The sequence below is a fragment of the Molothrus ater genome, chromosome 8 (assembly GCF_012460135.2).
Source record: "Molothrus ater isolate BHLD 08-10-18 breed brown headed cowbird chromosome 8, BPBGC_Mater_1.1, whole genome shotgun sequence".
Lineage (NCBI taxonomy): Eukaryota > Metazoa > Chordata > Aves > Passeriformes > Icteridae > Molothrus > Molothrus ater.
The window spans coordinates 32460009-32479183 of record NC_050485.2 but is presented as its reverse complement, the minus strand read 5'-3'; the positions used below and the strand labels follow the sequence as shown (position 1 = coordinate 32479183).

General features: G+C 43.6%; 1 protein-coding gene across 1 annotated transcript; it reads left to right on the top strand.

Annotated features, from left to right (window-relative positions):
- Positions 1-8572: 8572 nt before the first annotated feature.
- OAT (ornithine aminotransferase) lies at positions 8573-19175 on the top strand. Its single transcript, XM_036385889.2, has 10 exons — positions 8573-8706; positions 11796-12022; positions 12477-12701; positions 12828-12923; positions 13497-13624; positions 14915-15037; positions 15736-15864; positions 16515-16628; positions 17406-17550; positions 18375-19175. Exons 2-10 carry the CDS (start codon positions 11824-11826, stop codon positions 18533-18535), a joined length of 1320 nt encoding a protein of 439 aa, XP_036241782.1. The 5' UTR covers positions 8573-8706; positions 11796-11823; the 3' UTR covers positions 18536-19175.

Below are 19175 nucleotides of genomic sequence, written 5' to 3'. Positions count from 1 at the left end.
CATCACTAGGCCTGAACCATTTTTGTTTTCCAGTATGACCCTGTATCAGCTGAAGTCACCTTGATCTTTACAGCACTTTGTTGTCATGGCAAACTCACGTTGTGGGCCCCATTTCTGGTAGTGCACTCAGAAAAAGTTTCTGGGAAGATAATGATGTGTACAACTAATTTATGAGCTGCTTGTTACAGGTTTGCTTATCCTCTTAGCTGGCATCTTTACCATGTTGTTCACAGGAGCTCTTCTGTGGTGGCTGTGACTCATGCAGCCTGTAGCAACACTACCACTGCTTTCTACTGTAGCACTAATATTAAACTCCATTTCTCTTAGATTTTCCCCTTCAAACACTGAAGAGTTCCCAAGCTGGCTTCTTTCTCAAGCTGATAATTGCTTTTCCTGTGTTCTTTGTAATGCCACAGGAAAAATGTAATTAAAAATGTGGCATTCCATGGGGCTTAGGCACGCTGCAACACTGCAGAGGGATTTTAGCAGTATTCAAGATCTGTTCTTTTCCACTGAGCAGCCTCTGACAGATTGAAAACACTTTGGGTAATACCAGATCTATGTACAAGATCAATGCAAATAAAAGATTTTTCTCCTTTCTACACATGCTGATTTGTTATAGTAGCTTTGATCATAAACGACTGCTATTGTTTAAAGTAAGACACTGTAAACATTCATTTAAAAAAAAAGAGATAATATATGAAATTACATCAACTTTGCAAAATGGGAACCTTCAAAGCTGTCAGGTTTTGTATCTGTGGGTCTTTAAGAACCTGACACAACAAACTAAGAGTTGGGTCAGTTGAAACCTTGTCCTTTCAGCTCTGTGGTCAGTTCTGTGATGATGTCCCAAAATCTGATACCTCCCGTGGTGTTAGTGGGTACCAAATGGACTGACAGCTCCCCTTATCATCCAGTCCCTTCCATGGAATTACCCTGCAAAGCACAAGCATTGCTGAATTCAGGATTTTGCTGCATTTCACTGGAATTGCTCCAGAAGAACAACTGATGAGTCCTAGTACAGTTTGGGTGGGAAAGGACCTTAAAGACCACCTAGTTCCAACACCCCTGTCATGGGCAGGGAGCTCTGTTAGACAAGCTGCAGAGAGAAAAGAATGAATTAAATTCTTTACCAGTTTATTTGTCCCTTCTAAGGAACAGGCACTCGATAGCTGAAGAGTAGACAATTTCTGTCAAGGTCTTTCTGAAGATTCCTTCCTTTTCTATGCTTTCCATGCTTCCATATCTCAAGGTGCGTGATTTTTGAAAACAATTATGATGAAAGAAATTGTCTTGAAACAACAGATTGAAAGCAAATTCCTTTGTCCTAAGATGTATCGAGAAAACTTTTAATTTTCTCAATTATCTAATATTCTAGAAAAATCTAAGGATTTTTTAAAGTCCTGCCTGGGGAAGTGCAGGAAGTCTGGGGTAATGACGAGTGACAGGTGATGCAATCGGTCACCCTGCTGATCTTTCACCTCAGTGATGCCCAGCTAAAGCCTGACCTGGTGCATTATGTAACCTGTCCAGTGTCTGAGCACAGCAGCCCTGAGGTCAGAGCTCAGTGCTCACCATTTTGCAAGGTTGGCAATCCTGGTGGCAGCAATGTCACACTCTGCCACAGCAAGGCCGGTGGGGATGTGTCACGCTGGAATTCTGAGAAGTTTCCCAGCTCCTGAGAAAATGCATATCCAGATGTTCAGTGCTCAGTCCCGAGATTAACCAAATTGACAAGGTATTTATTCTTATTACCCAGTTAGAAGTATTTATGTTTGTTTTCTGTGTGCTCTCAGAGCTGCCATCTGGGGCAGATTTTCAAAGTCAGGAGAGCATGTAAAGGAGTTTTCCAGAAATCATTGTCCTGATAAAATCCAAGAATGAAGATTGTAAGTTAGGAAGCACAAGTTCCTCAGGATCCAAATCAAAATACATTCATTCAAGGAAGAAGCAAGGTCACATCCAAGGCACTTGAAACCTGAAATTTAAACCAAGTCTCACTCCAATTTTCCTTGGATTGTATTTTAACATTTGTGAGTTCTATGCTATAAAATGCCATTTATAAAGCTCTTTTAATCTGTCTTGGGAAAGCCAAAAAAAAGATTGTTTTTCCCAAGCTCTCTCCAATTTGTCTTTTTGCTGGTATGATATCCAAGGAATGTGATGCTCATCAGAAATGTGTGTAGAAAGGCTCATTAAATTAATTACAAGTCCGAGAAATGAAGGAGTTTATAATTCATCTTTAGGTTTTGCACAGAAATAAAACATCTCACCTCATTTGTGGAAGGCTCTGGATGTAGGTATTGCTGAGCTGCAGAGGAAAATGACAGTGTAAGTTCAAACATGGGGAACACTGCCTGAGAGAAGACAGCAATTTAAATTCCTTTGTTTCTGTAATTCAGTTATCCATGCTGTCATCTAACAGAGTATCATGGAAATCTTTGTAAAATAAGCCAACATACAAATCAGGGAGGATAAGTATGAACTGTAGCTCAAGGTTTATATTGCAAAAGGAATATCAGCTCTAAGGGTTGTTTGTGGTGCTTTACGCTGGGTTAACTAACACCCATCCAATAAAACAGCATTATTTTGAGGGGGCTGTGCTATGCTTTGCCAAACTATCTTGAAAGATATGAACTAAAAGAGAAATCTCTAAGTGGACTTGAGAGGCAGATCTGCTTTGCATGCATTACAGTTTGTTGCTGCCCTGCTCTGACACACTGCACTGTGAAATATTCTAGCTGTGCTGCAGGAAAGGCTAAGCTTTCTTGTCCTGCAAGATATGTCTTAATGTAGAGTTCTACTGTCAGTAAACAAGCAGCATAACACAATCATGGGCCATGGAAAGCCATTTTTCTATGTAAGGCACTATGGACAATCCAATAATCCCACCCTGTGCCTAAGAGCATTGTCCAAACGCTCCTGGAGTCTGTCAGGCTGGGGCTCTGCCCACTGTCCTGGGGGTCTGTTCAGGGCCCAGCCACCCTCTGGGGGAGGAAGCTTCTGCTGACCCCCAGAGCAAACCTCCCCTGACACAGCCCAGCCAGCCCCTCACTCCATCCCTGGTTACAGAGAGCAGGGATTAGTACTCCTCCTCTGCCCATCGTGAGGGAGCTGTAGGGTGCTATGCTGATTTATTATAGTAGCTTTGATCATAAACAACTGCTATTGTTTAAAGTAAGACACTGTAAACATTCATTTAAAAAAAAGAGATAATATATGAAATTACATCAACTTCGCAAAATGGGAGCCTTCAAAGCTGTCAGGTTTTGTATCTGTGGGTCTTTAAGAACCTGACACAATAAACTAAGAGCTTTGTCCCTAAGAAGGGACTGAGGTCTCCCCTCAGTCCCTTCTTCTCCAGACTGAACAAACGAAGTGACCTCAGCTGCCACTTGTATGGGTTCCCCTCCAGACCCTTCACCATCTTCGTAGCTTCTTTTGGTCACTTTCCAGTAGCTTGATATCCTTCACTGTCAGACTGGGACTGAAGGTTGAGTTCCCCAGCAAAGTTAACTGCAAGGTTTGCCTTCAAACCTGCCTTTGGCTCAGAAAAGTGCCTATTTTTCATTTTTGCTGAGTGGCAGCAGAGTTTAAACAGCAGAAGAAAGGGTGAAGCCTGGGTGAAGGCTTTGCTATGGGTGGGAAGAGAGGTGGAACTGTCCTTGTGCCAGCTCTGCAGATGTGTGCTGGTTTTAGGTAATGATGAACTTGCACCTTGAACTCCTGGCTTGGTGAACTCCATATCCAGCCTGAGCTCAGAGGTGAGGAACTGTCCCATGCCACTGAGGAATTGAATACTGGTGCCATGGGGCAAAACATCAGCTTTTGAGGAATGCTGGATGTTTCCTGCAGCGTTCCTAAGGCAGTGTTAAACTCGAGTGAGGGTCCTGCAATCCTGCCTTGGCACCAGTGCTTGAGCTGCCCCCACGAGCAGCATGTGAATGCCTGGCACACGCTGAGCCTGGGCAGCCAAACCAACACACAACAATTCCCTGTTATTGACTCTGCCTCTAAACAACCACAATAAGTGGGATGCAATTCCTCAGTCTCCTCACATGCCTAATTCCCAACAACTTCAATGAGCATTTCTGCCAGAGACAGGGCTGTGGAATTACTCCTAACAACTGGCATGACTTAACTTGTTCCTTCTTATAACTTTATGGTTTACTTACATGTCAAATTGTATTTTCTGGATTAGCAGAATGAATATAATAACCCTCTTTCTTCAAGTAGGTCAGAGTTTTCCTCTTTTCTGCAGGGCAAATTACTGTAAAATGTGAACATTTCATGGATTCACTTTTCCATATTTTGGTTACTGTCATGTGTAGTCTTTTAGGTATCTACAGGTAACTAAATAGTACACATTAAGCTTCTCCTTTCCATTTTTTATTCATATAAAATACTTCATCTAGCTGAGAGCAATTCCTCCAAGATCTACAGTAATAGCTGCTACTGTGCACAATGCGAATGGTTTAAAATTCCAGTTTGATAGTGTTTAAAGAAGAAAGTGGATATTTTCTGTGCCTTGATAATAAATACCAAAAACAAAGGAGGAAAGAAAGCAAGCCATGACGCTGATCCTACATAAAACTGATCAGGTTTAAATTAAACAGAGCTTTGAAGGCACTTTCTGTCAGGTCTTGATTAACCAGATTCCAGTTTGAGAGTTATTTCATATTTATAATTTTTAAATCTCAGAAAAAGTTCATATCAGCTAAAACCCCACATTTACATATAGTATCTGTGCATTCCACATTATGTCTTTATTTCTTCTTTCAGATCTTCAGAATCCAAAAGCAAGCAAGCCTTTGCTTGTTTATTTATTTGTTTTTGAATCTCTGCCTTCCAGACAGGAATCTGCTGTTTTCCTGCATGTCTGGCTTCTGAATTCACCTCTCTGGGCAGTTTGCCTCCAGCCCCATGAGGCAGAGCTGAACCCAAGATTCAGCACTTCAATTGATCTTGGTTGCCTTTAGTTTGCATTCTTTACATTTTCAGATGTGCATTTCCCTTATATGATGGGTGCTACTTAATCCTTTGGACAAGTTTTGTTCTTTCTATATTTTTCTGCTTATTGTGAAAAGAGCATGGTTGGATGAATCTAAACCAATTTGGAGGTGAGCTTAAGAATAAGAGCATTTAAAGGCAGGTAAAAGGCAGCTCTTGAGTTGAGTCTGAAAGATGAAAGGGATGTAGCTCTCAGCATGTTATTTTTGTGGCTAAATGGGTAGAAGGCATCATTAGCATTACCTGAGATAACAGATCTATGTTAATGAAATGCCATGCTAATGAAATGTCAAAGTAAAAAACAATGTAACCTTAAACCAGCATTTCTTACCTGGGAAAATCCCATTGATCTCATGGATTGTAAATCCTGGATCCTATAAGGCTATTTAAGAAACGTGAGTAGGCAACAAATAAAATTATGTGATTTTTTTCCCTCACACCAGAGATTGCAGAATCATGGTTTGAGTTGGAAGGGACATTAAAGATCATCCAGTTCCAAACTCCCCTGCCATGGGCAGGGACACCTTCCACCATCCCAGGGTGCTCCAAGCCCTGTCCAGCCTGGCCTTGGGCACTGCCAGGGATCCAGGGGCAGCCACAGCTGCTCTGGGCACCCTGTGCCAGGGCCTCACCACACTCAATATGGAGGAACTGCTTCCTAATATCCAATCTAGAGCTACTCTCTGGCATTAGGAAGTCACTCCAGGTCCTTGTCCAAACTCTCTCTCCGTCTTTCTTGTCAGCTCCTCCAGGCACTGGAAGGCCTCAGTCAGGTCACCCCAAAACTTCTCCAGGCTGAACAATCCCAATTCTCTCGCTCCATCCCTCTGATCCCTTGGCTCCATCCCTTGGTGGCCTCCTCTGGACTTGTTCCAGCAGGTTCTTGTTCTTCCCATGCTGGGGACCCCAAAGCTGGATGCAGAACTCCGGGTGGGATCTCACCAGAGTGGAGTAGAGAGGCAGAATGAACAGGGACAATGTGTAATACTCAAAGCAGAGAGGTAATTGCTTATTTTCAGCCTTAAAATGTTAGGCTTTTCACAAAAAGTCATAACTTCAACTAGAAATAAAGGGTTTCAATAGCTCCTAGACAGTGACTGCCTCTGGACTTAAGGAACTGGGCACGGTACTACTGTGTATTCATTCAGCAGTCATGACTCTGAAATGTATTTTGCAATTTAGCACCTAAGGCACAACCTTTTGGTGCTTTATGAACTCATCTTTGGCAGCAGATGCAGGGCACTGTTTGCTGGCAGAATTGGGCTAGTGGGAGACACAAATATATTAGCAAATTGAGCCTTACTCTCTGTGTGTTTATAGAGAGCTCAACATCATCTGCTCTCCTCCCAGCCCTCGCTGCATCAGGCTGACTGCACATTGGGAAAATTTCCTCTGAGGGCGTTGTTCTCCAAAGGCATCAATGGTGCTGCTCCCTGACATCCAAGGTTTGAGCAATTTGGTTAGAAGATATGACAAGGTTCAGGAATATTTTCAAATTGCTTGCTTTAGTGAGGGGAAGCTATGCAAATTCTCTGTGTGTCAACTAGGATATCGTGTTTTCTTTGTGGAAGAAATAAATTGTTTTTCCAGCATTGATAAATTTGTCAGGGCAATTTATGGACAAAGAGCAAGAGGCACTAAGAAGTTACCACTGCTAAGACTCAGGGGATTTTTGGTTTGCTTTTTTTTTTTTGTTTGTTTTGGGGGTTAGTTTTTTGTTGCTCTTCTTAGTGAGGTGGATATGATAAAAAGTGAAATATGGTTGATTTTCTTCTGTACTCTGCTCTTGTGAGATTCCACCTGGAGTGCTGGAGCAGGCCCAGAGGAGGGCACAGCAGTGATTACAAGGATGGAACACCTATGAGCAAAGGTTAAGAGAATTTGAATTGTTCAGCCTGGAGAAGAGAAGAGTCCAAGGAGACCTCAGAGCTCCTACCAGTGCCTAAAGGAGCTCTAAAAGAGCTGGAGAAGTTCTTGGGACAAGGGCATGAAGGGACAAGAGCACAGGGAATGGCTTCTCACTGCCAGAGGGCAGGGTTAGATGGGATATTGGGAAGGAATTGTTCCCTGTGAGGGTGGGCAGCCCCTGGCACAGGGTGCCCAGAGCAGCTGTGGCTGCCCCTGGATTCCTGGAAATGTCCAAGGCCGGGCTGGACAGGGCTTGGAGCAGCCTGAGATAGTGGTAGCAGATGGAACTGGATGAATTTTAAGGCCCTTTCCAACCCAAACCAGTCTATGATTTTTTTTTTTTTTTGGTAAAACCAGAATGTATTTATGAAGCAACCTCACAGTTCCCCTTAAACGCCCAGATCTTCTGGTTACAAAACGCTCTCCAGTTGTAATTTAGCCCGGGGAAAGGTCAGGGTTGTGCTGGCTCACTCCAGCCTGTCCCTGCTCACCTGCTGGTCCCAGCTCAAAGCTCCTGCTCAGAGCACTCCGGGCCCTCCTGGGCCTCACTCCCTCCACGTTCCCTCCCTCTCTCCCAAGGCAGCAGAGCCTGAAGTTTGGGGTTCCATCAATGCCCTTCCATGATGAGAAGGGCAGGGCATGGGGATACTGGATGGACCGTGACAGACTGGGGAGGAAATTGGTGTGTGTAGGCAAAAACACCTGGCACAGGAGCTCCATAAGCAATTCTTTAGCAACCTCTGTGAATCCCTGGCTGTTGTTCCGAATTATTTTCTGTTAGATATATATTAAAAGATTGGAAAAAAAACTCATGTTCATCTCTTGGGAAGAGAAAGGTCAGAGTTGAGCACACATAGAGCACTTGTCATCACATCCCTGGGGAACCTGTAGCCATCAGTGGAGGTACCACCACCATCCCACACACTTCCTATTCCCAGGAATGTTTTCCCAATTCCTCTCCTTTTTTTTTTCCGTCAGTGCTCGCCCTTTTCTACAGTGACTTCCTCGAGGACACAAGTGCGGGAGAGCGGTGACAGCGGCGGGAGGGCGCGGGGACGGAGGAGTTCCGTGTGTGGGCTTCTGTGGCTACAAAGATTGCTCCCAAGGCTACTTCGGCAGAGAGGAGACGAGCCGCCAGCCTGAGGGACGGGAATGCCGGTGTGGAGGATGAGGGAACGTAGTGACGGAAGGGGGGACAGGATGAGCCGGTCCGAGGGCCGGGGGTGCCGGTGTGAGGGACACGGGAAGACGGTGAGGGAAGGGGGAATGAAGCCCTCGCTCAGAGGGCCGGGGTGCCGGTGTGAGGGACACGGGAAGGCGGTGAGGGAAGGGGGAATGGAGCCCTCGCTCAGAGGGCCGGAGTACCGGTGTCAGGGACACGGGAAGGGGGAATGGAGCCCTCGCTCAGAGGGCCGGGATACCGGTGTGAGGGACACGGGAAGGCGGTGAGGGAAGGGGGAATGGAGCCCTCGCTCAGAGGGCCGGGGTACCGGTGTGAGGGCCAGGGGCACCGCCCATGAGGGCCGGGGATGGGCGGGGCGCTGGCTCGCGCGCGCCCGCCAATGGGGAGCCCCCGCGCCAAGGGGAGGTGCCGCAGCGCGGGGGCGGTGGCTGCCAATCAGTTCCGATAGCCAATCGGTGAGCGCGATTCAGGTGACGTCAGGCGGGAGGGGCGGGGCGAGGAGCGGTGACAGTGGCCCGCGGCCGCATCCGCCTCTTATCCGCGGGCCCCGGCATCGGCAGCACCTCTGGCACCGCCAGCACCTCCGGCACCTCCGGCAGCACCAGGTACGGCCCGTCCGGCCCTCGGGGGCCATTTCTGCCTCTCTCCGGGCCACCGTGCCCCGGTTCTGTCCCGCCGCAGCCGGCCCCGTCGGCAAGGCCCCGGCAGCGCTGTCACTGCGCGGTGAGCGGGGGAGGTGACAGTCCCTCCCCGCCTCCGTGCCTGTGCTAGCCCCGCTCCGCGATGCCACATCCCTGCCTCTGCACTGCCTTTGACGGTGGCCTTGGCGGGGAGATGGTCAGCGGGATCTTGTATTTCACCGCTGGGTTTATTGCTTTTCCTTATTTTTTTTTTTCCATTTGTTTTGCTGGAGAAAAGAAGGCTTAGAGGGGACTTTATCCTTTCTATAGCTCCCTGAAAGGGGACTGTAGCAGGCAGAGCTCGGGCTCTTCTCCCAGGTGACAAGTGACAGGATGAGAGGAAACGCGCTCAAGCTGTGCCTGAGGAGGTTCAGGTTGGACATCAGGAGGAAATTCTTCCCTGGAAGGCTGATTTGACATTGGAAGGGGCAGCCCAGGGAGATTTGGAGTCCCCATCCCTGGAGGTGTCCAAGGAAGGGCTGGATGTGGCACTCAGGGCTCTGGGCTGGGGACAAGGTGGGGATCAGGCACAGGTTGGACTCGGTGATCTCAGAGGTCTTTTCCAGCCTCAGTGATTCTGCAGTTCTTGTCTGCCAGCCTAGGTCCTGAAGGTCCTGAGCTGTTCCTGCTGTGGTGCTGGTCTGCACAGGCAGCTTGGCATGTCCACACTGATGTCCCCCTGCCTGTCCCCTTGAGGGTTCACCCCTTTGACTCAGCTGGTAGAGGCTGCAGTGTGGTACCAATTCCTGTCTGCTCTATCAGCCTGAACCTGAGTGTTTTCATGTGTTTGACAACACCCCCCAGTTACCTTGGGGTGTTTTGCAGTGTCAGGTTCATACAACCATTCAATTTACCTGTGCAGTCTGCAGGATCCTGTCTGGATAATCTTGCTCAATAGCTGAGCAAAGCTGTTCAAGTGTTTTACAGCTGTGTTTTGAGTGGTTTTCTGTTCTGATGCAAGACCTATTCCAGTTGGTGTAATTTCCTGGTTTCTGATTCCTGTACTGCCTGCTCCAGTGCACGATCATATTTCTCACACTTGGTAATGAGTTTAATTTTATTTCATTTTGTTTGCTTGGGTTTTTCTCCTTATTATGCCCCTCCTCTTTCTTGAAATTTCTGTTCACCTTGTCATCAACCCCAAATTTCCCCCCTCCTTTTAACTCCAGATTCATCTGGAATTCTCAGCTTTACTCAGCTCTTCTCCATGTAATCTTCCACACTTGGCTAAAGTGATGTGGCCTCGCTAGCACAGTGTGCAGGGCAATTCCCTTCATGGAGGAAAAAGCCCTTTAAAAAAATCTGATGAATATTTTTCAATACGCAAGAAGTAAAGCAAGAACCTCAAACTGGGGATCTGTGATCCTTCATGCAGAGAGGTATCTCTGATACAGGGCAGATAAGAGTTTAACTTCTTTGTACCTTTCATTTCAGGAATGTCTGGAAAATCTCCAAAATCTAGGAGCTTGTCTGATAGGATTAGGTGCTCTGCCATGGAGGTGTGCCAGGGGCCAGGATGTCACAGACCAATTACAGTTTAGGGGTTGAGCAGGTTGAAATTTTGAGTCATCAAAATTTTTTCTTGCACAGAGAAGTATTTGTCTTTTTTTGTTTGCGAAATCCTTGAATAACAATCTTGAAAAGTATTAACACAAAGGGCTAATCTTTAACAGCTGGAGACATGCCCAGAGTTGTGCAGCATTCATCTCTTGCTGGAATGGAGAATGCTGACTCTTCCTCAACACTTGGATTTTGGTAGATGGAGAAAAGTCTTTTGGCTTTGGTTAGAAGTAAGGAGCAGAAATGTACTACATGAGGAGCCTGCTGAAAGAAATGCCTCTCTGTTCAAGGCAGCACATTCAGGGTGTGGATTTTTTTCCAAAATAAATTAGGGATAAATCCATGACTTACTACTTCTGTCTTCTGCAAGCAGCCTGAAATAACAGCACCCTTGTGTGAGCCATCCTTGCATCCTGCTGTTGGTGTTTAGGGGAGGTTTTCAGTCTGCCTGTGTTAGGTGGTGCAGCAGTGTCCAGGCTGCTCAGCTCTTCGCTCTGCTGTGCAGTGTCACAGGGAGGCTGCATTTGATAAGCAGAGCACCTGTTGTGATCTGTGATCCTGCTCTGGGGATTAAACCTTTTGCCAGTTTGTCAGTGGGATGTTCTGTGAGACCAGAAACCCGAGATTTGGGAACTCTTGGCTCTCTGCTGTTCCCTGCTGTGGGAAGAGCTTCCTCAAACAGCTTTTCAAGTGCCAGCTCACATCCTCTTTCTGAGAAGTATCTTTATATTGACTGAGGAGCAGGCACAGAGAAGAAATCAAAGTGCATTTTCCTCATGAAATCCTACCCTCAGGTTATCCCTAAATGGTGAAAATACGAGGTTATGTATTCAGGGGGAATTGCTGGGAAAATACAGAGTGCTCTAACAATCATTGATATCTGACATATTCTTACTTTACATCTGTTTTTTGATCATAGAATCCCAGAATGGTTTGTGTTGAAAAGGACCTTAAAGCTCATCCAGTGACATGGGCAGGGACACCTTCCACATCCCCATCCAACCTGGCCGTGGACACTTCCAGGGACAGCCAATATTGAGGAAGTTTGTGACATGATTTGTCTGATGAAAATCTAGTAGAAAATGGGCATTTCAATAGAACAAGAAATTTGATGAACTTAACTTTCTTCCTCTAGTTTATATTAGTAAATCAGAATTTAAGGCGCAGTGAAAAAGGAACACTTACAGGAAAAATGATGTAACTGCTTCACAGACTTGCTGAGTCACACAGTTTAATTTTCCTTCTGTTTCTGTAAGTGTAGAGAATAGAAAAAAATGACTTGTTTGATGTTAATCCCACATTCATTTATACTTCATATAAGCTTTCTTGGCTGAATTGCAAAATAGTTGAGGAACCTGTAATCCTGGCAGTAAAACCACTTCAATCATTCAGACATTTCTTCTGAAGAGTTCTTAGTGCTAATTATTAACTTTCTTTATTTTTTTCCCCTCCAGACCTGTATCAGAATCCCTCAAGTCCATCATGCTTTCCAAGCTAACCCGCTGCCAGCACCTTGCTGTTCTCTGCCGAGGTCTTCATTCCTCACTGAGCTCTGCTACCTCAGTTGCTCCCCAAAAAACCATTCCGAGGCCTCTCTCCTCGGATTTCATCTTTGAACGTGAGGCCAAATATGGTGCTCACAACTACCACCCACTGCCTGTTGCTCTGGAAAGAGGAAAAGGTATTTTATTTAGGTTTTTCTTGGAGGTTGTAGGTGTTGTGGGTCTGTGGAGGTGAATGAGAACATGGCAGAATGATTTTGACCTGATTGATTTTTGAATCTTCGTTGGGTTTTTTTTGGGTGGGATCAAATTGTTGATTAGAGAGCTGGATCATTATGCATAAGGGCACCTGAAAAAATTGTGGTGTCTCTAAAATGTTTTAAAGTGTTGATAATTTCCAGAATCACTCAGCAAGAAAATTTTTAGGCCACCTAATTTCTTCTGTTACCTTGTGTGGGGAGGTTTAATGTGAGCAGGAGAAGGTGCATTGAAACCCTATCTAAGTCCTTGTGGGCTGTTCATATATTATCACTTAATTTAAATTTACTCTGGTCTTTAATTATGTATGAGGAGCCTTTTTTGGTCTTGTGTCTTTTTTTATTTTGTGTGCTGACCACAGGTTTGTTTTCCCAGGTGTTTACGTGTGGGATGTTGAAGGTAGGAAGTATTTTGACTTTCTGAGTGCTTACAGTGCAGTCAACCAAGGCCACTGTCACCCAAAGATTGTGGATGCTCTGAAATCCCAGTCTGAAAAACTGACCCTGACATCCAGAGCATTCTACAATGACGTCCTTGGGGAATATGAGGAGCTGGTCACCAAAATGTTCAATTACAACAAAGTTCTTCCAATGAACACAGGTAAAGAAATAGTTTGTTCCCATTTCAGTTCTTGTCTCTGAGATTCACTGGCTGTGTAACATTTTCTGCTGCACTGATGGCCTGTTTCATGTGCAAGAGTGATAATGGTGCTGCTTTATGCTTTAGGAGTGGAAGCTGGAGAAACTGCCTGCAAACTGGCTCGGAAATGGGCCTACACTGTGAAAGGAATTCCAAAATACAAAGCTAAAATCATTTTTGCAGGTATGTTAAGTGTGTGTTATGAGTTGAGGACTTGAGGATCTGGACACTGGGTTACTGGGAGGCAGCCTGAAGTCACAGGCAAAGAAAGAACATCCAGTCCTCCATGCTCTTTTAATCACTTAAAGTGCAGGACTTTTTATTCCTGAGTTGTTGTTCCTGCATAACTTTTTTGTGGATTAACTCCTCAGATTGGTGCCACACCTCTCACAGATTGCTCAAGAGGTTAAGCTGCCCTCTTGGCTTCACCTACCAGGGCTTTTGTCCTGTATTTTCCAGGTCTTCTAGAAATTGGCATTATCAGACTTATTTTCAATTTTCCAGACTACTAACAAAACTTCAGGAAATTATTTGGTATAGTTGGCAGGTCTTAGAGTATAATTTTCCTTTGGTTTTTGATATAGCAACAGAGGGTATTTATGCCATCAATGCAAAATGCTAACCATTAGGAGGGGGATCCTAATATCTTGTTAGATAACCCTTAAAATGCATCACCAAGGGGAAAGTGTGATGTCATTTAAAGTGTTCTGGCTCTTGGTCAGTTTTGTACCAATTTCCCCCTTTTTTTTTTTCCAGCTGGCAACTTCTGGGGCAGGACAATGTCTGCCATCTCCAGTTCTACTGACCCATCCAGCTATGATGGCTTTGGGCCCTTCATGCCAGGATTTGAACTGATCCCATACAATGACCTACCTGCTCTTGAGGTATTTGACTATTTTTTGTTCTTTTATATAGAATCATTTTACAATGTCTCTCTGGTAAATAGCAAGGAAAATCAGAAGTTTATACTTTGAAACATGTGCTTTGACATTATGATATCTGTAAATAGATATATATAAGGAATGTGTCTATTATAATTATGGATAGGAAATGTGGGTAAATTCTACTTTGGTTTTGATTTTCAGTTATGCTTTATGATGTGAAAGAAAACCAGCATGATCTATTTAATTTCCCACCTACCTGGTCTAGTGGAAATGTCCCTGCCCATGGCAAGAAGTGGGATGGGATGAGCTTTAAGGTCCCTTCCCACCCAAACCATCCTGTGATTCCATGACTAGAATTCACTGCAGTTGCAAATATTCATTTCCAGTTTCACAGCATCCTTAAAACCATGCCAGGCTGCTGTTCCACTCTCACAAGCTCCTGAAATGCCAGTGATTCCCAGTATTTGCCTGTGTTTTCTGAGGTTAATCCTGTCAAGCAGCTGGGGAGGGGTGACCTTGATTAGGTACCATTTCTGTGAGTAAAAACCTCTGTACCTGTTGGGGCTGCTTCATACAAGTGAGTGGGCTTTGGAGATTGAGGGATTATAGAACAGAGCAGCTTTTCTCCTTGGACTTGGCTTAGGGGACACAAAGGTCTCTCAGTGGGCTACAGCTGCAGTGTGGAAAGGCTTGTTCAGGTCTAAACCTACAGCAGGCTGCCCATGGTGAAAGGTCTTCAAGTATTTAATGCCTTCATTAGAGCTGAATTCATTCTGCTCATGGGGCAAAGCTGAGAAAAGCTGCAGTAAATTCATGCTAGGAATCATTAGATCTCTTGTGCCTCGTGGACTTCTAAACCTTTTTGAACTTGATAGTGGATAATGTACCTGTGGACTTTGCTTTAAGGTAAAATTGTCTGGAGGGGCTCAATTCTTTTTTTTTTTTTTGTTTAAGGGAAGAGTTGAGCAATTGTTTGTATTGTATGGGGTAATATGAACCTGAGGGTATTTCTGAGGTGATTTATGAACTGATAAACTGCTTGTCTGGGTTTGCAGTTTGCAGGGCTTGTACTTCCCAAGCCAGCACAGCAGCTGATTTCACACTTCCAACAGTGACACAGCATTGGAACTGAAGTGGCTCTCAGAGAGAGCTGTCTGAGCAATGCTCTTCTCATCCTTTGGGGAAGAACACCAGGGCTAGAATCAGGTTCTGCTACATGTATTTTCTGTATTTGACCTGAGTAAAAGCTTTTTCTTTTTGTCTCTCCTCTCCCTGTGCCCAATGTTGCAGCGGGCCCTTCAAGACCCCAACGTGGCAGCTTTCATGGTGGAGCCAATTCAAGGGGAAGCAGGTGTGATTGTTCCTGACAAAGGCTATCTCACAGGAGTGAGGGACCTCTGCACAAAACACAATGTGAGAATTCACTGTAGCATTAAACATTCAACACTTAACACTATATGCTGTGTTTACTGGTGTAATTTGTAAGGTCACGCAATTCAGTATTTCCCTTTTCTTTCAGTGGAATAATGCAGGGATACCTCTTGTGTTTCCTGGCAATATCTCACTAAAGAGTACTTCTTAGCAGTGCACATTTTTCACTATTTCTTACTATTGTTACTGATTTAAGTTTCTAGTTAATATTCTTCAACTGGATTTATTTTAGATTAATTTAACTTCTGATTTCTTTTCCACAATATAAGTTTCCAATTACCATGGCTATCCAAGACCTTGGTTGCTGATGTGCATAACTGCTACCAAGAATCAGTAACAATATAATATACAATATAATTATCAGTATAATTATCAATTACAATAATCAGTAACAATATAATAACCCAATAATGGGTCACAGAATGAAACACTGAGGAGAATGGTTATCAGTGATCTCTGATTTAAAAATCAGTGGTCTCTCTGTTCCAGTAGAATTAAGATTCCTAATTTGTAAGTGCTAGTCATAATTATTTTCATATTTTCAAAGAAAGACATTGACATATTATTAATAAAGTTGTCTTCATTATTGCTGTGATACCTCAAAAATTGTATTACAATTGGATTAGGAATGACAGTGAAAGTAATTCCCTGTTCTGTTTGGATTTTTCTTCTCTTTAAAGGTTCTGTTTATTGCTGATGAAATACAGACTGGTTTAGCCAGAACAGGGAAAATGCTGGCTGTTGACCATGAAAATGTGAGACCTGATATAATTCTTCTTGGAAAGGCCCTTTCTGGTGGCTTATACCCTGTGAGTACTAAAGAAATACCAGTAATTTAAAGTAATATAAAATTACCCAAACATTTGTTGAATAATCTTTTTTTTCTTAGTCATCAACACTGAAAATCTGCCAGTTGGAAGAACAATAAATGTGATGTTTGTTGTACTTGGAAATTGTTGTTTGCAAGACTAACTATGATTTATGACCAGACAGTCCAGCTTGAGAGAGACATAATAAAATAATGGAATACCAAATACTACCTTTATAGCTGAACAACTGGCATTATTTCATTTGTCTGGCATGCCTGCATGGCTGATTTTATCCTCTTGGAGTGACTTAAATTCCTGCTGATTAGGCTGGAAATTACAATGCCTTGAACTATTTTGGCCAACTGACAGGATTTCTGAGTTGTTAAACCAAGTATTGAAGCTTAAACTCTTGAAATAATATTCAGTTTGGAGAAATTCCCCTCACTGGGATTGAAAGTTGTGTTACCACTATAGCTAAGTGTATTTAAGGGATTAATTATGGGATTGTCAGATCTGCTGTTCTGCTGGGAATGTAAATGTAATTTATCACCAGAGGCTGAAAACTTCCTGAGCTCTGAGGGAAGGTTTGCTTTAGATATATTAAAGTTTCCTGTTGCAAGTATGTGAATTTGCTGTCCTTGCCATTTTAGGTCTCAGCAGTGCTGTGTGATGATGAAGTCATGCTGACCATTAAACCTGGTGAACATGGATCCACATATGGAGGAAATCCATTAGCCTGCCGTGTGGCCATGGCAGCACTGGAGGTTTGTGTGTGGGGCTGGAGGTCTGGAATCCAAATTAAAAAGGGTCTCATGATCTTTGCTCAAAATAAATGGTATTATTTTTCATGCTGTGAGTAGAAATCTAGCTTTAAATAAGTATGGAAAATTGGTAGTGGTTATCTGTAGATCATAAAACAAATTTCTAATTTTTTATTGGAAATGTGGCCCACTTCCTGTGTTCTTATGATCTTAATGTCTTAAATGTCAAAATAAATTTCATCTAGAGGAAGTTTCAAGGCAATTATGTAAATTTGACCAAATACCCTCTTTAATTTCATGAAGGCATTTTGAAATTGGCTTATTTTACTATATCAGCAGAAGCTGCTGCTCTGTGAGCTTGAGAACAGGTATGGATCTCAAATGGAAACTGCAATGTCCTGTCCAGAAGGTGCAACTCCATTATTTTGTGGTTGCTTAATTGACTACATTGATGCAGGTCACACAGAAAACCTCATCACTACCCAGTACTCAGACTTGGAGAGATTCAGAGCCTTCAGAGGTTTGCTGTTTACTTGCAAATAACAGCAAACAAAGAGCAGTTTATTTAAAATAAAATTTGAAAGACATTATTGTTTCTTGTCGACACGAATGAGTAAAGGCTCAATACCAACCTGCTGGGGCTTGCAGCCTGTGCAGGGACACTGTGGCTGCAACAGCTTTTGTGAATCAGCAGGTTCAGTGTCATCACCCATCCTTCCCCATGGTAAACAAAACAAATGCAGTGCCCTTCAGCTGATTGTAGATCTGACTTCTCTTCAGGTAATTGAAGAAGAAAATCTGGCAAAAAATGCAGAAATAATGGGTAATCTGCTAAGAAGTGAGCTCATGAAGACTCCATCTAATATTGTGACTGCTGTAAGAGGAAAAGGGCTCTTAAATGCAATTGTAATTCGGGAAACCAAAGGTAAGGAAATAAAACCAACTGCACAAACACAGCATGGAGAAGTATTTTTCAACTTAGATTGTAGGTAGGGGATGGCATGTAGACATGATGTTTGTGTTCAGAACATGGCTATAGTACTGCAGTACCACTGAAAATTAATTTAAGTTACTGTGTGCTGTTAAAAATAGAGTTTTTTAATTAAGAAAGGCTGACCAATTGTTTTTAAATTATTTGAACTCTTATGATTTGATAATGTTGAAACCTGATGGTGAATCTGCCTCCCAACAAATACCTTTATCTCTCCTCTTTGGGAAAAAACTGTCTACAGCTGGTACACCAGTTCCTGCCAGATTATGGGAGCATGGGCTGGGATCAGTCGTTTTCAGAAGAGTTAGAAGAGTACAATGAATACAGGAGGATATAAAGGAGAAAAGAATTAATGATGGAGAACAAGTTTCTAGGGAGAAATTATAGCACAGTAATATTGCATTAAATCAGAAATCTGAGTATCAAGGTGCTTGATCAAGGGTGGTGTCATTTTCCACAATGATGCGCTAAAATCCAGGTTACATAAACATAACCACCTTATCTGAAGTCCTGTCCACACGTTCCCTTACCTCCTCCTCACATGCTTCCCCTTTTAAAATTTATTTTAAAGTCTAACTGAGTGCCAGACAAGCAGTGAGCTGTGAAGGAGCAGAACTGTGTGTGCTGAGGCAAAGGACGTGTCTGGAGCAGTGTCACTGTGTGCAGATTCCAGAGAGTGACACCCGGGAACGTCCTCAATGTCCTGCCGATGTTCTCCTGCTGATGTTCTCCCTCTCTCTCTCTCCCTGCCCTTGCAGACTACGATGCCTGGAAGGTGTGTCTGCGGCTCCGCGACAACGGGCTGCTGGCCAAGCCCACGCACGGCGACATCATCCGCCTGGCCCCGCCCCTCGTCATCAAGGAGGATGAGATCAGAGAGTCCATCGAAATCATCCACAAAACCATCCTGTCCTTCTGAAAACATGGTTCTTACAGCCTGGCTGCTGACTGGTCCAAGAGGGTGTGTTGAAATGTGTGTGATGAAGGCCTGCTCTTGAAGCAAGCATCTCTCATTCCTTTTATCTAAGAGGACTTGACTATTAAAACATAGCTGTATCTTTAAATTATAATGGCTCTGTAGAAAATACAGAATGATTTTAAAGAATTTCCAGTCTTGAAACACTTGGAAATAAAGTTCTGTATGTACTGAACAACTAAGTTGGAATATTTGAGGGAGATACCTATAGAAATCTGCTTAATTGTTATAAGTCTTGCCCAAAGTTTAAAGTGTGATTTATATATATATATATATTTTAGGTTGCCTTGCACTCTCATATCACTCTCCAAAACATGGCATTTGGCAATTTTTGCCTCTCAGCAAGATGTCTGTAGGATGGAAGCACTTATCATTGTGGGTGAATTTCTGTTTTTTATGTGCAACTTGAAAAAAATGTCTAATGCTGAAGGTTTGACAAACTGGGTGTTATGCTGGTGGACTTGAGAAGCATCGAGCTGTGTTCTGTGTGTACAATATTTTGATTGTATGACAAGAGATGCTGTTTTCAAGCCTGGCCTCAGTGTTTGGCTTTGCAATTTTGTAAAATAAATCTGAACATTTA

Bases quoted from the DNA above. Each gene is read 5' to 3' on its own strand.
- OAT (XM_036385889.2), top strand. From the start codon at position 11,824: ATGCTTTCCAAGCTAACCCGCTGCCAGCACCTTGCTGTTCTCTGCCGA. The intron at 13,625-14,914 runs GTATTTGACTAT...CCAATGTTGCAG, and splicing joins ATGACCTACCTGCTCTTGAG to CGGGCCCTTCAAGACCCCAA. The intron at 16,629-17,405 runs GTTTGTGTGTGG...ACTTCTCTTCAG, and splicing joins TGGCCATGGCAGCACTGGAG to GTAATTGAAGAAGAAAATCT.